The sequence below is a fragment of the Coptis chinensis genome, chromosome 7 (genome assembly GCF_015680905.1).
Source record: "Coptis chinensis isolate HL-2020 chromosome 7, ASM1568090v1, whole genome shotgun sequence".
NCBI lineage: Eukaryota > Viridiplantae > Streptophyta > Magnoliopsida > Ranunculales > Ranunculaceae > Coptis > Coptis chinensis.
In genome coordinates this window covers 73527659-73543993 of record NC_141462.1, presented here as the reverse complement: position 1 = coordinate 73543993, position 16335 = coordinate 73527659, and the positions used below count along the sequence as shown (strand labels likewise).

The 16335-nt window shown below is 39.0% G+C and overlaps 1 protein-coding gene across 1 annotated transcript; it reads left to right on the top strand.

Moving 5' to 3' along the window:
• Window positions 1–9644: 9644 nt before the first annotated feature.
• LOC147488784 (uncharacterized) lies at window positions 9645–14992 on the top strand. The gene is made up of 4 exons (XM_086571082.1): window positions 9645–9714; window positions 9972–10209; window positions 13768–13860; window positions 14120–14992. Exons 2-4 carry the CDS (start codon window positions 10034–10036, stop codon window positions 14715–14717), a joined length of 867 nt encoding a protein of 288 aa, XP_086427208.1. The 5' UTR covers window positions 9645–9714; window positions 9972–10033; the 3' UTR covers window positions 14718–14992.
• The last annotated feature ends 1343 nt before the right edge of the window (window positions 14993–16335 follow it).

Here is a 16335-nt window from a genome sequence, read left to right as displayed (position 1 = left end):
TAATCGATCCAGGCAGCTCCCGCGACATCCTTTTCTACCAAACATACAAAGATATGTACTTGCCAGACTCGGTGATGATAGAGTCAAATGCACCACTCTATGGGTTCAATGGAGACCGCACAGATGCCATTGGAGACGTCATCCTACCAGTCTCCATTGGAGAAAAAGAGGACATGGTCAAGACCTCAACACGCTTCAGTGTGATTCACGACAAGTCATCTTACACTGCCATTTTAGGACGGAGTTGGATTCACAAGATCCAAGCAGTTCCATCAACCTTTCACCAAGTCATGTGGTTCCCCAGACCCCGATGCATCATGGAGCTCAGAAGCAACCAGCTAGAAGCTCATTGATGCAATCAAATCAGCGTAACAAGCACGACCAAAGCTCAGGTCATCCAAACAGAAGAAATCCCAAAACCGCAAGATCCTCAAGCTTCCAGCCCTCTAGCATCAGCAGCAGACAAGCTCAAGATGAAACAAATATAAATCGAACCAGAATAAAAAGTTAATTTGGGCACAAATGATGACTCAAAGTTTGTTTATGTAGGGGCTAATTTAGACCCCAAGCTCAAGGAGCAACTTGTCAAATTTCTATCTCTTAATAAAGATGTTTTTGCTTGGTCGCATATCAATATGCCAGGAATCGACCCTCAAGTCGCTTGCCACAAATTAAATGTAGATCCAACTATAAAGCCTATCAAACAACGACCTAGGAAACTAACACTCAAATTTCAAAAAGCCATCAATGAAGATATAGAAAAGCTCAAAAATGTTGGATTCATCAGAGAAGTCGAGTACCCGACCTGGCTAGCTAACATTGTAGCCGTCCCTAAGAAAAATAGCCAGGTACGACTCTGCATAGACTTCACCAACGTCAACAAGCATTGCCTAAAGGACAGCTTCCCCCTACCATGGATTGACATACTGGTAGATCAAACATGCATACATGAACATCTATCATTTATGGACGCATATAGTGGATACAATTAGATACCACTCGCAGAAGAAGACCAGGAGAAGACGACCTTCATAACCGAACAAGGAACGTTCTGTTACAACGTCCTACTGTTCGGCTTAAAGAACGCCGGTGCGACCTACCAAAGGCTCATCACGAAAATGTTCAAAGATTTGTTGGGCGACACCATGGAAATCTACATAGACGACATGGTAATAAAAAGTGAAAAGGCTGGCGATCACATTTTTCACCTACAAGAAGCCTTTGAAAGATTAGGCCAGAACAAGATGAAACTCAACCTAGCAAAGTATGTATTTGGGGTAGCCTCAAGGAAATTCCTAACAAAGATGCATTGAAGCAAACCCATAACAAATACGAGCTCTTCTTGAAATTCCATAACCAACTTCCAAGCCACAAATTCACAAGCTATCTGACATGGTTTCAGCCCTAAACATATTCATCTCACATGCATCTGACAAATGCAGACTGTTCCTGCAAATACTCAAGAAGGGTGCAACATTCACATGGATAGATGAATGCCACAAAGCTTTCAACGACCTGAAGGCTTACCTATCAACCCCGCCCGTCCTGTCCAAACCAAATTAATGAGAAACACTGGGGCTCTACCTTGCAACTACCGACTTTGCCATCATCTTGGTCCTTTTTTGCGGAAAGCGAAGGAATCGAAAAACCAGTCTATTTCATCAGCAAAACATTGGCAGATTCAGAAAAGCATTATTGTCCAATTGAAAAAACAATGCTATCTTAATTTGTTATACCTTGCTCACAAGTTTCGACCTTACTTCCAGGCTCACAGTATCAATGTCATAATAAATGTACCCATCAAGCATGTTTTGAGTTATAGCAACAAAACAGCCCGCATGGCCAAATGGACTGAAGAACTCGGAGAGCATCACATCGATTTTGTTCCTAGAACGTCTCGCAAATGTCAGGTCGTTACTGACTTCCCCATCGAAGATGTTAACTAGGAACCCGAACCCATCACTTCACTCCATCAACCAACCACCCCAGACACATGGCATCTCTACGTAGATGGAGTGTGCAACAATAACGATAGTAGAATGGGGGCTGTCTTAACTTCACCAGAAGGAACCCAGCTACAAAAGTCAATCAAAATTGATTTCACAATATCCAATAACGAAGCGAAATATGAAGCATTAATCACAGGCCTCCGCATGGCATAACAACTACAAGTCGGAAAGCTCAAGGCTTACAGTGACTCGCAGCTAATCGTCAAATAGATCACTAAAGAATATGTGACAAATGGAGCAAACTTAGCCAAGTATGCCCAGGTCGTCAATGATATCATCAGCTCGTTCACAACATTCTCCCTAGAACACATTTCCCGAGAAGATAACAGACATGCAGATAGCCTGGCTTTCTTAGCCTCGAAAACTCAAGAGGCATGTCCTAGCACAATATACATTGACATCCTAGAAAGGCTCGCCTACCAACAAGAAAGCATCAACAGCTTCACGGACTTCCAGCCTTCATATGAAGAAGAGATCACTCAATCTTGGATAAGCCCATTCCTGAAATTTATCTTACATGGCGAGCGCCCAGCCGAGGCAAGGAATGCTTATGCCATATAGTTTCGAGCCCCCAGATACATCGTGATCAACGGATAATTGTTCCGTAAATTCGCAGGCCGGAGGACCCAATCTAAGGTGTATAACTCCACGCGAAGGCCAACTCATCTTTGACGAAATTACAAAGGCGAATATGGCAACCATGCAGAAGCAAGATCCCTGGCCCATAAAGTAATTGTCCAAGGGTATTATTGGCCAGGCATGCACATCGAGGCAACGAAGTATGTTATCAGATTCCACCAATGTCAAACATTTGGCCACAACCATCTAAGTCTAGCATGGGAGTTGATCAACATAGCCAGCCCCTGGCCTTTTCATATGTGGGGGCTAGACATCATGGGACCATTTATCCCACAAAAGAAAACAAGACTCAAATACGTCCTAGCAGCCACAGATTACTTCACCAAATGGGTTGAAGCAATCCCACTAGTTCAAGTCAAAGAAGTCCACGTCATCAACTTCATATGGACCAATATCATTACAAGATTTGGTCTACCCCACACTCTCATCATGGAGAATGGAACCCAATTTGCTAGCATACAAGTCACGACATTCCTACAAAAATGGCGCATCACTCAAGCATTTTCTACACCTAGATATGCCCAAAGCAATGGCCAAGCAGAGGCCACAAACAAATCTATCAAAGAAAATCTCTAAAAGAAGTTGGAGAGCAAGAAAAGCCAATGGCCAGAACAACTCGAGAACATTTTATGGGCATATAGAACAACAGTCAAAGCCAGTACCAATGAGTCTCCATTCACACTTTGCTTCGGAACAAAAGCAGTCATACCATTAGAACTTACAATCACAACCACACATTCTGACATCGTCGAATCAGGAGAAAATGATAGCATCTTGGCCAAAGAAGTCGACCTCCTAGAGGAGCGAAGGGAAACAGCTGCAATATCCCTAGCTCAGTACCACCAAATAATTCAACGATCTTATAACAAGAAGGTCATCCCAAGATCTTTCCAAACTGGTGACCTAGTCCTCAAAAAGACCCTAGCTCCAACCAAGCTTGACCCAACATGGGAAGGCTCTTACATCATTCACAAAGTCGTTGGAAATGGAGCATACTGGATCAAAACTCAGCTCGGTGATGTGCTTCCCCAACCTTGGAATACAACTCTACTCAATCGTTTTTACAAATAATCTATCTCCATATGTACCAATCAATTGAATACAATCTCATCAGCATTTCGCGTATATATGTTATCCTTGCATTACATGCATATAAGTACCACACATCTTGCATGCGATGCTCGATCTGGGGTATCAAGATAGCTAACCTAGCACCAACGCCAGGGTTGAGCACAACTCAACCATAATTACCACGCAGTGGTTAATTGCCATTCAAATTCAATATACGGTCCCCTAAAAGAACCGCAATCAACTTAACACCAACGCCAAGGTTAAGCATGATTCAACTATAATTGCCACACAAAGGCCAATTATCAGTTAGATACAATCCCAGGGACCCCCAAAAGGACCCCAAGTCAACTTAAGGCCTTTGAAAGGGTTAAGTTTGGCTCAACTATAATTGCTACTCAAAGGCTAATTATCAGTCAAAAATCAATAATAAGTTCCCCCAAAAAGAATGACTTAGTCAAAACACACACCTAAGGACACGAGGAAACCTAGGTGCCAACTACGTGCATCCATTAGGTCGTACACAAATGCTTACGGCCTACAAGCATCAAACGACCTAGCAAAGCATCAAACTACCTCCAACCATCTACTACTATGCAGTATAGGTCGTCAAATAACAAATCACAGAGCAAGAGAAGCACTCACGACAAAATTCAAACACAATCTCAATTCAAGACAAGTAAGTAATTTAAATATTTTTATTACAAATTTGGTTAGATACTAGAGCCCCCAGGTTATCTTGGGAAAACGACCTCAGCATCCCCATCACAAAATATGAGTTATTATTATCAAAAGGAGATATAGTTAAAAAATTCATCCAACATCACTCAAAATTACAAGACAAGCACAATCAGTTGACACGAGGAAGATTCTCCACATTCAAGGTGTCCAGTGGGTAGCCCTCTTCACTAACAGGGCCATTAGCTGGATCACCACTCGCAGTCAGAACTTCTGTGGCAGCATCTTCAGTGGGTTGAGTAGCTGGAGCAGCACCCAGGTCAGATGGTAGATCAGGTCGTCTACTAACATCTACAACAACATTTTCCACAGCTACTGTTGCAACCCCACTTTTAACCGACCTCTTGAGGGTTTTATACTTACGTTCTAGTTCCATGTAATCATCTACTAGAACATAGACATCCCCACTATCTACCAAATCGACCAGGTCGTTATATTCAGCTTGAGCTCGTTCAGCAACGTCCTATGCTCGTTTGCTCTCAGCAATCCAATGTTGAACCTCCACTCTTGAAGCATCAAGTGATGGTTGCAACAAGGCCACCTTCCCAGCCAAATCCTCGACCTGCGACCTCAGCCCCGACACTTCAGCCCGTTCCACCTCTTGCACAACCAACAACTTATCATAGGCCTACTTGCAAGCATCCAGTTCTTTCTTGTACAGGTCGGAGATAGTTGCCATCTCCTTCAACTTCCTATACATGGCCAGAACATGACAAACCAACAAAATAAGTCAAAAACTAAAGCAGCAACTCAAATCATGAAACAATAATCAGATCAGAAGGGCACTTACAAAGCAGATAGAGCAATCCATATCTTTCAGATTCACCTCCAAATCCTTCCCATGCTCCAGCTGGTGCCTATCACCATCCAAGGTAATACTCTCCAGCAGCCCTCCAGCAACTAGTGAAGACTTGAAACTGCAATCCGATCCCTATTCTTCATTAGCTTTGTCAACCCACTCACCGGGGTCGTAGTAAGTGACCATCCTGGAACGCAGACTCAGTAGCCTTGTCACCTGGGGCCGCACTCCCTGACCCCTTGTATTTCTGGGCAGCTGGCTTAGTCTCACTAGCGTTCTTCTTGCCCTGGGCATTAGCCACCCCCACATCAATAGCCAACTCCTTCAAATTCATCCTCTTCACCCCCCTCAGGCTTAGCCACCTTAGAACGCCTCTTCAGCTGAGGCCTCTGGAAGGGAGCAGGAGCATCACCACCTCCCCCAACACGACCAGCTCGGTCACCGTCACCCCCCTCAGGTCGTCTAGAAGTAGAACGGCTATTACCAGCTCCTCCAACCGTTCTCACTCCAGAAATAGGTGCTCTCCTTTGATTCTCTCTCTCCATCCCAGTATCCGAGCTATAATCAGAGATATCAAACACGAGCTTGTGAGCCCTTTTATTTTGCTCCATCTTCTTTCGGTTGATCTTCTCTCCTCCACGCTTCTTAAAGTAATGTGCAACCTCCCCCAAGACAGCTTGTTTCTCCTCCCAACTCAAACAAGCAAACTTTTCTATAACTCCAATGCTTGTGCTCCCACAAATAGCAACCTTTGCAAAAACAAAACAAAGCTATCAGAACGTTCAAAATATCAAATACAATACATACAATATGACCTATAAAATAATGACTTATCATCCCACTTTATAGTACGGTTATCCATCTCCTAATCAGAGGGGTTGTAATTACCCACAACCAATAATGGCCTACGCCCCCAATCCTCCTTACTCAGCCCCACAATAACAGTAGATTTTCCCTTCACAAACTGCAAACTAAAGTTCATTGCATACGATCTCTTCACAGAGAAATGCTCTAGCACATCTGATAAACAAAAATATTATAGCCCATCTCATTCAGCAAATCCAACACATAGAAAACCCTCCAACTATTCCCTACGAAATGACAAGAGACTTTTCCAAAAAGTTCAAAACTTCCACAGTAATCCATGAGAACAGCAGCCTCATCCTAGCCTTCAGTTGACCATAACAAACCACAACACCCCCATCCTGAGGAACGTAATCCAAGCCAAACACATTCCTCTCTCCACCCCAGGTCTTATACATTCAGGTCGGAGTCCACCCAGCCAAACTCTTCCCTCAAAGCAGCTGTATAATCCACCGACCTAGGAACCACCTCCTCAACCATCGTCTCCAATAAGGAAGACGATGAAGCCTCACCTCCACTATGCGCCCTAACACCACCATCTTCATCACTCATAGTTCTCTCTCCACTGATCCAACTCAACCTCCCCACTCAAACTATCATTGGTAATAGATATTACGAAACCAAAAAGGAAACAAAAGATCAAATTTTTAGATTGAAAGAACGCACTTGAAGATAAAAAGACGAAAAGTTTCTTTTTTCTCTCTGCTTTTTCTTTCTTCACTTGTGTTGATAGAATGAGAAATGAGAAGCCTTCCCACGCCAAAACTCTTCAGTTGCACAAATCTAAAAAAACTGACAAAACATTTTGCCTTTCTACAAAAAAAACAATCATAGCCTCATCCACAAACCGCCGCGATTTGGGCCCATGGATCAAGTCCAACTGTTCTCGCACATTTTTCAAAACTATTCAAATGAACCAGCTGTATGACACGTGTTCGAAAGCGTTATTTTATCTTTTCTTTTCATACCACAGCTGTCCAAAGAATAAATAAAATAAAGGGGGCTGTGTAAGTACCCTCCATTCTACATTCATATCACTACAACACATGTGTCCACACACCAGGTCGTACCTCACTAGCTCGTACCAAGCCATCAGGATGTAACAACGACCTAGACTCAGGTTGTCCCAAATCTCAGTTACAGCCATATATGGAAGTAAATGATCTAGTGTGATCCTGGAGCTTAGTCAATGCACCAATCAAGGAGACTTACTTTGTAACATCAGGAGTAATGACGAATCATCAAGATAGCACAAAATATGGATCTACACTTGACAAGGGCCTGAAGCAAATAAAGAAAGTCAGCTCAAACATCTATAAGTAGAGAGAGATGAACTACGTAAGGCTTGATTTAAGTTTATCCAAGAAACTTGATATGTAGGCAACTCTTGTCCCAAAAAAGAGTGCAGTCATTCCCTATCAAACACAATATCAAGTCGTTGAACCCAAAATATACACCTATACAGTTCATTACAGGTAAAATCATACGACTATCTTGATTTGCTTGAGTTTGCTGATCCGTCAGAAGGTATGTTTCTCTTTCCACTCAGGTTCTAATTTATATACTAATGTGCTTCAATTTTTACTTTAAAAAACTAGTATGTAGGTGGAAACAACTCACACTGTAATCATATATATATGCTACCAAATAAACATGCACCTCATTTCATTGTTTTATGTATTTTTGCATAAATAATATCTAAAATATTTCACATAATCGAAGAAAGAAGTAGTGTTTGACGTGAAAAGAAATAATGTCCATGCATATAAGGTTTCCTATTGGACAATATAGTGGCATTTATGTTGACTTAGGAAAACTATCTAAGAAATTTAATTTATATGACTTACCAGGTGACCATTTAGGAAGACCTTATACTCAGTCCATTTCTCCAATAGTACATATCTTACTTCAAAATTACTCTTTTCTATTTTCTTTCAATTAGTCAATAGTTGTCTTATGATGCTTGAATGCATATGTAATGAGAACCAAACGAGAGTCTTCAATGAAAGTAGTAAAAAATAGTTACTAATAAGAAAATGTATTGTGTTACATTAAATGGTTCTTTTTAAGTTGATTATGATCATAACAATAGATTGTTGCTTTCTAGCACTCCCTTCATTGCAAACAAATAGATACCGAGCATCACTTGCCATTGCAAGTATTTGGTTTATTTATGCACTTCCTCAAAGTTAGCGATTTGGTTTGGCACTCTCATCTGTTTGTTTTTATACATTGTTGGCTCTTATGATCATGTATTCAATAGTTCTATCCTCAAAGTAGAGCTTTGTTCACTATATTTATCAGTTTTTTATATGTCAAATTTGTCTGCACGGAATTATTGTCATTGTGGAGTTGAGTTCAATGTGCAGTTCTATGGCAAGTCCAGTACCAGAATGTACATAAAGCATCCATAAATGAGAACTCAAGCTATTCATTTGTCAATTGCAATGTGGGAGGGGACTGGAAGGGTATAGCTTGGTCGTTTCCTAGAGTTACTTTTCATACACATCCACAACTGAAATCATCTCAGTTGAAGGATGGAATAATTTTGACTCATTGTTTGTAATTTATTTAGGCTGTGTCCAATGACTCCCTATCCCCTTAAAAGTAGAGCTAAAGTCAACAGATTTTACTCTCTATCATTAATTTCCTCTTAAAAGTAGAGCTAAAGTCAACAGATTTTACTCTCTATCATTAATTTCCTCTTAAAAGTAGAGCTAAAGTCAACAGATTTTATTCTCTATCATCATTTTACTCTCTATATATAGAGAGTAAAATGAGGATAGAAAGTAAAATTCTTTGTGTATATACAGAGTAAAATGAGGATAGAGAGTAAAATTTGTTGACTTTAGCTTTACTTTTAAGGGGATAGAGAGCCATTGGACTCAGCTTTAGTGTCTAAATGACATGTTTGGCCTACTAATTAATATAGGGATCTAAAGTCCAAGAGCATATGTAATTATGCTTGCATATGGATGGGTACAGAACCAAAAACGGATGATAATAGCGTTATAAAAATAATTAAATAGATAAATTTTTACACTTGGCGTTAATGATGGTGTGTTATTATTTGTTACTAATTATTACTAATTTAACAAGAAATGTATAGCAAACCCAGCCATCGGTCGGGCCGATTTGCTATTCTGTCGAATAACTTAAACAACTAGTGAAAATGTTACCACGCGTTCATTATACAAATGGAGTTATGCATTTAAGCACATCAACCAAAATTAAAACCCTAAAAATTAAAAGGCCAACATAATAGACATAATAGGTTTTGAGTTCTGCATGGCTCAGTTCTAAATCTCATCCGGGTATGAGCTGTCCATTTTGACGGTTATAAGCAAAGTGCGCACTAAGTCAAGGAGAGATGTTTATGAGATGGCATTGGGAAAAGACCATCTGACCTGGGATGAATAGGATTCAGAATAACCAGGCCGGGTCTGGTATCGTGTGAGGCCCAAGCCCAACTCATCCATTGCCCAAAAAGCCCACAAACAAACTTGGTCTCTTCTATAAAAGCAAACGAAACGAACTAATTTTAGGGTTATCATCACAAGCCGAAACGATTATTTAGGGTTTTCTTCTTATCCCCAGGTCTGTCCAATTAGTTATTAATCCCCGTATTGCTTAAAACAGAAGAAAGAAGTCGTTTAGATTCATAGATTGGGAAATTTTGATTATAAACTAATATATTTTTTTTAATACATGGGCTTATTTTTAGTAATTAAATTCTAATTTGTTGAAGGTATTGTGTGTGTGGGGATTGAGTATAGTTTAAGTGTGTTTAAAAAAGAAGATGGATGATATGGACTTATTATGGAGGTGGTTTGATTTTGTGGTGATGTGGACAGGAAGGTGGAGGTGGAAGGAAGTTTGGTTTTGCTGAGAAGGAGGTGAAGAAGAAGGAGGAGTTATGAGTATGGATAGCAGTAGGAGCATGAGCCGAAGCATGAGCCGGAGCAGGAGCAGGAGTAGGAGTAGGACTCCTCCTCCTCCTAGATCCAGGAGAACTCGTACTACTAACGAGCGATCTTCCTCTTCTTATCGCGATGCTCCTCCTTATCGAAGGGATAGTCGTAGGAGTTACAGGTATAATTTACATTTTTTTTTGGCTTGATTTTGGAGAAGTGCTTTTTGTGTGTAATGATTTATAGAAGCTGCAGTTCTTTCCTCATAAGACAGTATGGGGTGATTTAAGTAACTGCCAGTTACAATAAAAAGGTTTTACTCATATTAGGTGTAGAAAAGAAAGAGGTGAGTTGAAATGCAAGAATGCTTTTACCTACAGGCTGATCTTTTCTCTATGGTGTGCATTTATCTATCTCCTATTGTATGTATTGTAGGTTTGAATGAGTTATTTTTGGACTATTCATCTAATTGTTCAAAATGAAATGATGGGCGTCATAATTCGTGCTACTTTAGGGTCTCTTTATAGCTTATCTAGGCTTAAGTAGTCAGCTATTTTATTTTTACCATGTAGCTGGGAATATAACTGTATAAAGTCTCAGAAGTCAATATACTAGGAGTTGGAATTGATAAAAGGATCTTGGCAGGGGAGAATGCACACATTTGTCCAGACAAGTCAGGTTACTAACTTGCATTTTGTGTTAGCTGCCGTTACATGTTTGGCATAGTAAAGAAAAAGAAGAATGTCAAGGGGATGAGTCCTTCACCCTCCTGTTGGGATTCTCTATCTGGTGTCCATCGTTGCCCTATAATCTAGTTACATGATTATGTGAGCTACATCTGGACTCTACATTTTAGAGTTTTTATATCCTTGGTTAGTCAATTTTACACGATTGGTCAATTTATTGTTAGAAGTAAACATTAAGATCCTTGCGTGGACTCGATACATTTTTTAGATACTTGTTTTGATTTTTGAAAAAATTGCATTTATTGTGTGTGCTGATTTACAGAAGTTGTGGTGCTTTCTCCCTAAGAGGATGTGTCATGATTTTTCAGACAGAAGTAATAATAACGTGGTTATGTTTAGCTGGATGACACACAAGGGGTGTCAGTGTGTCACAAACCTAAAAACAGGGATGCAGATAGATGAATAAAATAATACTGAATTATCTGTTGATAGGTCCGTGTATATGGTTATGTACCTTGTCTGGTGTCAAAACTTTGGAATTTTCCTTGTGCCAAATACTGTTACATGTTTGATATAAAAAATAATGAGGTGAGTGTGAAGGGAGCCTTGCTTCTCGTGCATGCAGTCCAAAACTCTATGGTGGCAGTTGTTATCTCACAGTGTTTCTTGTATATTTAAATTTGTTACTTCTGAACTATTTATTTAGATGTTTTGAAAGAAAAAATCGAGGTTGGCATATCATGTGCTATTTGAGGGTCTTCATGCAGCTTAATAGGTTTAGCAAGTCATTTTTTTATTTTTAGTTTTTTATTTTCTTTAAATTTTTATTCTATAGTTGGGAATAGAAGTTTATAAATTCCCGGTAGTCATAAACTTTAGGAATTGGAATTGAGAAAGGAGAATGCACACATTTATCCAGACATAAGTCAGGCCACTAACTTGGATTTTATGTTAGCTGCCGTTACATGTTTGGCATAGGAAAGAAACTGAAGAATGTCAGGGGGATGAGTCCTTCACCCTTCTGTCTGTATCTCTTTCTTGTGTTCATTGTTTTCCTATAATCCAGTTACATGATTATGCGAGCTACATCTGGACCCTACATTTAAAATTTTTAAAGTTTATTTGTTGGTCAAATGGGATGAAAATGGAGGTTTTAGTATCTCTCTCACCCTAGTGTGTCTACTGTAGACTGCTAGGCTCTATGAACCTCCTGATGTTTTTTTGTGATCTGGAGAATGCATGTATTTGTCCAGACATAAGTCAGGTTACTAACTTGGATTTTATGTTAGCTGCCGTTACATGTTTGGCATAGAAAAGAAAATGAAGAATGTCAGGTGGATGAGTCCTTCACCCTTCTGTCAGTATTCTCTTTCTTGTGTCCATCGTTGCCCTATAATCCAGTTACATGATTATGTGAGCTACATCTGGACTCTACATTTTTTATTTTCTAAGCTTATTTCTTGGTCAAATGGTAAGAAAATAGAAGCTCTAGTATCACCCTCACTCTGGCATGTCTACTGTAGTCTGCTATGCTCCTCTATGAATCTCCTGCTGTTTTTAATGCTCTGTTAATAGAATCATATCAGTGGTCCATCGCTTGGTCAATATATTGTTAGAAATAAGCACTGCTGAACAGTCTCTTGACAAATCCTAACATAATAGATATGTCCAGATAGCCAGGTGTCTATCCTGGATAGGTACTGAGTACTGACACATGTTTGGTATAGAAATGAAAGAGAAGAATGTCAGTGGGTGAATCTTTCATCTTTCTGCCAGCCTTCCCTTATGGCGTCCATCGTTTCTCTTTAGTCCACATGTGATTACTTGAGCTACATCTGGACTTCACATTGTAATATTTCTGAATTCTGTTTTGATGAAAATTATGCTAATTAGTTGTTATCCATATACAGGATTTTATATGCCAAATGTTATTACCCTTCTGATTTAATTTTTTTAAAGAACCAGAGATTGGGAAGAAAATCCTAGGTTGAGACAACCGAACACAAGGAGAGAAATCGTCATCAGAATAGAACAGATTTCCCCTGCAAAGAGCATTTTGAGACGGCCAATGATGTGTGTAGACTTGAAATCAACCATGACAATACAGATATTTTAAAGAATGATACTACTTTTACCACCCTAAAATGGATTTAGGACCACCAATATTTCACATACTTTACTAGAACCATCAGAGGGAAAAACTCAGTATTGACTGTTACCAATTGCAGAATTGCACCACTGTACATGTGTATTGTTTAGTTGTGTATTGTAGTGCTGTGATTGTACATAACTAGTCTTAGAGATTCTAGATACAACACCAAAAGATTTCAAAACATTCAAGTGTATTGCTAGCCTGTGAAGCCATCGGGATCTTTCTATATAATTTATTTCGATAAATGTCAACATGTTTGGGAAGTTATCGGGATCTTTCTTTCAGTTAACAGAAGAACAATTTGGGTTTCACCTGCTATTATTACGTAAAGGAGTTTAGGTTTTAAAGTATTAGTAGTTCCTTCCTCAACTTTTTCTTTCAAGGGAATTCAGGTTGATTAGCTTGTCAAAATAAATTGCAAATCAGCTTATTGTATTTCATATGAGTAACTTGAAGCCCCTATACCTGCTGCAGTGATGGATGCATTTGCACTGAAGTGTTAGATTGTTAGAGACTTAGAGTATTGTACTTGCTAAGCCTGCTCAACTTCATTTAGTCCAAGTTAGTTCAACTGTCTAGAGCAAGTCCTTGGCGTTGATTAGGATTTTGCAAACTCATTTGAGTTTTGACTATATCCACTGATGGACGTGTTTGCAGAGTACATTGTAGTAACCAAATGTATTCCATACTTGAGCAGTGTCCTTGCTAAGAACAAATTCTTTGATGTAGTTTAAGTTTGTTTTATCATCTATATTCTATAGCAAATCATTGGGGCTTCTGCAGTACCATTGAGTTTTGACTGTATCCTCTTATTGAGCTTCTCTTTATTGGGTTTGATTGCTCCATTCGTTATTTTAAAGATTTTAATGTAATTGTTTTATCCATATTATTTGTTTTCCAGGCAAGATTACTTGTGCAAGAACTGTAAGCGACCTGGACATTTTGCTCGAGACTGTCCAAATGTTGCTGTGTGCAACAATTGTGGACTTCCTGGGTGAGATAAACTTCCTGTGGCTTTGCAAAAATTATCAAACTATAAGCTTTTATACAACCATAGTGCTTTGGTGTTGTTTTGTTTGAGGGCCATCTTTTCTAGTGGAGAAGAAATTATGTCTCTTGGGGATGGTTTTGTTATGTGACACAGTTATTCTCCACCTATTCCAAAATGTTGTGTATTATTAGACCAGCATTGTATAATCTTTGGGAATATAACGTCTTTTAATATTCCTAATAGTTGTAATTTTTCTTATCAGGCACATAGCTGCAGAGTGCAATGCAAAAACTATGTGTTGGAACTGCAAGGAGTCTGGGCATGTTGCAAGCCAATGCAAAAATGAACCTATATGCCATGTGTGCGGCAAAGTAGGTCACTTGGCTCGTGACTGCTCAGGCTCGGGCTTGTCACTCCATGATTCAAGGCTCTGCAACAACTGCTATAAGCCAGGTCACATTGCTGTTGACTGCACCAATGAGAAGGCTTGTAACAACTGTAGGAAAACTGGCCATCTGGCACGCGAGTGCCCTAATGAACCTGTATGCAACCTGTGTAATGTCGCTGGCCATATGGCACGACAATGCCCCAAGTCTAGCCTTGCATCAGAAATAGTTGGTGGCCCCTTCCGTGATATTCTTTGTCGCAGTTGTGGTCAGCCAGGGCACATCAGTCGTGATTGCGTGGGCATTGTCATTTGCCACAACTGTGGTGGGAGGGGTCATCAAGCTTATGAGTGTCCCTCAGGACGGATGTTGGACCGTGGGCTTGGTTTTGACCGTGGGTTTGGGTTTGATCGTGGATTTGACCGTGGGTTTGGGTTTGATCGTGGATATGACCGTGGTCCCCGAAGGTATTAAATGTTACAGTCCTTGTGAGAAATGGGAGCTGTATCATTTCTTTAGTTGTGCAGTCTCCCAAAAGCTTATTAATTCTCTATGAAAGATATTATTTGCATTTAGATTGAGACTTGTTGGTTTTGCTGGATAGAAATTTGTCTTTGTAGGCGTTTAAAAGCTTTGTTTGTTATGTTATATGTGTTCACTATGCTTGCTCCTGAAAGAACAGACTCAACACCCTTTTTCAACTTTCTGGTTTCACTGTTTTATGAATGGGTTTGGTTTCTTTCATGGAAGCTACATGTTAGAATTGGAATTTAAGAAATGGCCAACTGATTGCCGGTAATATCTATCAAGATGTCAGATCAACTCTCCTTGATGAGAACTTCATTTCATAGGAAGGTTTCATTACAAGGTTATTTTTGTTTGATAGTGGTATATTTGTTGTGTTGGCCTGATGTGTCAGTGGGATTCTTTTATTGATGTTAATGGTTGCATGATATTGGCAAAGTTTGTTCCAATCAATTCTATATCTATATCTTAATATTAAAACTCCCACAATGGATATTTTTCGAGTTCTATTAAAATTCCACGTTAATATTTATAATTAAAACAGTAATTCTTTTTATATTAAAAACGGGAATTATATTTCTAAATTAAAACATGATTTCTTTTCCAATTAAAAAGTGAATTTTTAAAATTTAATTAAAATAATTTGTTGAGAAATTAAAACGGATTTTTAAGATTTAATTAAACTAATTTATTAAAAAATTAAAACAGATTAGTGACGAAAATATGAATTATGATTGATTAGAAAATCTCTATATATAAAGTTATAATTGTTGATGAAGTTTTTAAAAGTACCAGTGTGTATGCATATGTTTATTTTATATTATATAAATGTATTAATGTCAAAATGGGAAAATGGGAAAATGGGAAAAATTGTTAGAGGATTATGCGTCTTCAAGTATTACAATCTCAACAAATGAAACTACAGTTCTTAGTTCCCCTTTCTAAGTTGAAGTCACCAATCAAATCAATCTTTTTAGGTCTATTGCCTCACTTCCTAAGTTCCTAGTGAATTTTTTGTATCGTTATGTCAAACTTTGATACCTTATTATTTTTTTGTTTCTACTTGTCGTTAGTGTGCAATTTTTTTTTTTGATTGACAAGTCTGTTTTAAATGAGATCAGTAACTCTTTAGTGCAATCCCAAACCCCTGGTATTATCACCTAAATTTTTTACCAATATTGTCTTTGCACCTGCTTAGGGTCTTTGCACTTTGTCACTAAATGGCTAAAACCTAAATACTAAAATCTAAAATATGTACTGAACACAATATGTGATACCTGATAGGACTCGCTATAGTCTTTGTTGGCGCTCTCTTTGGGATCTAGCGTCTAACAACGCTATGGTTCTGACTTCTGAGTCTTCAGACTCTGGATGCTGCTTTAGTGATGGCCTTTCATATTTTCGCGCAAGTCAAATATGCGGAGTTGCGGACACTACAAAATCCTGTGAAAGAAAATATGCATTTTTGCGTCTGAGTTAGGCTGGTTGGTTCCTTGTGCATGTATTCTTGATTTCTTGAGCGGTAGATAGTCACCATTGACCAAATGTAGATGTTAAAAAAATCTTC

Coding starts and splice junctions, on each gene's coding strand:
- LOC147488784 (XM_086571082.1), top strand. CDS start 10,034: ATGAGTATGGATAGCAGTAGGAGCATGAGCCGAAGCATGAGCCGGAGC. Junction 10,210..13,767: donor GATAGTCGTAGGAGTTACAG/GTATAATTTACA, acceptor TTTGTTTTCCAG/GCAAGATTACTTGTGCAAGA. Junction 13,861..14,119: donor AACAATTGTGGACTTCCTGG/GTGAGATAAACT, acceptor TTTTCTTATCAG/GCACATAGCTGCAGAGTGCA.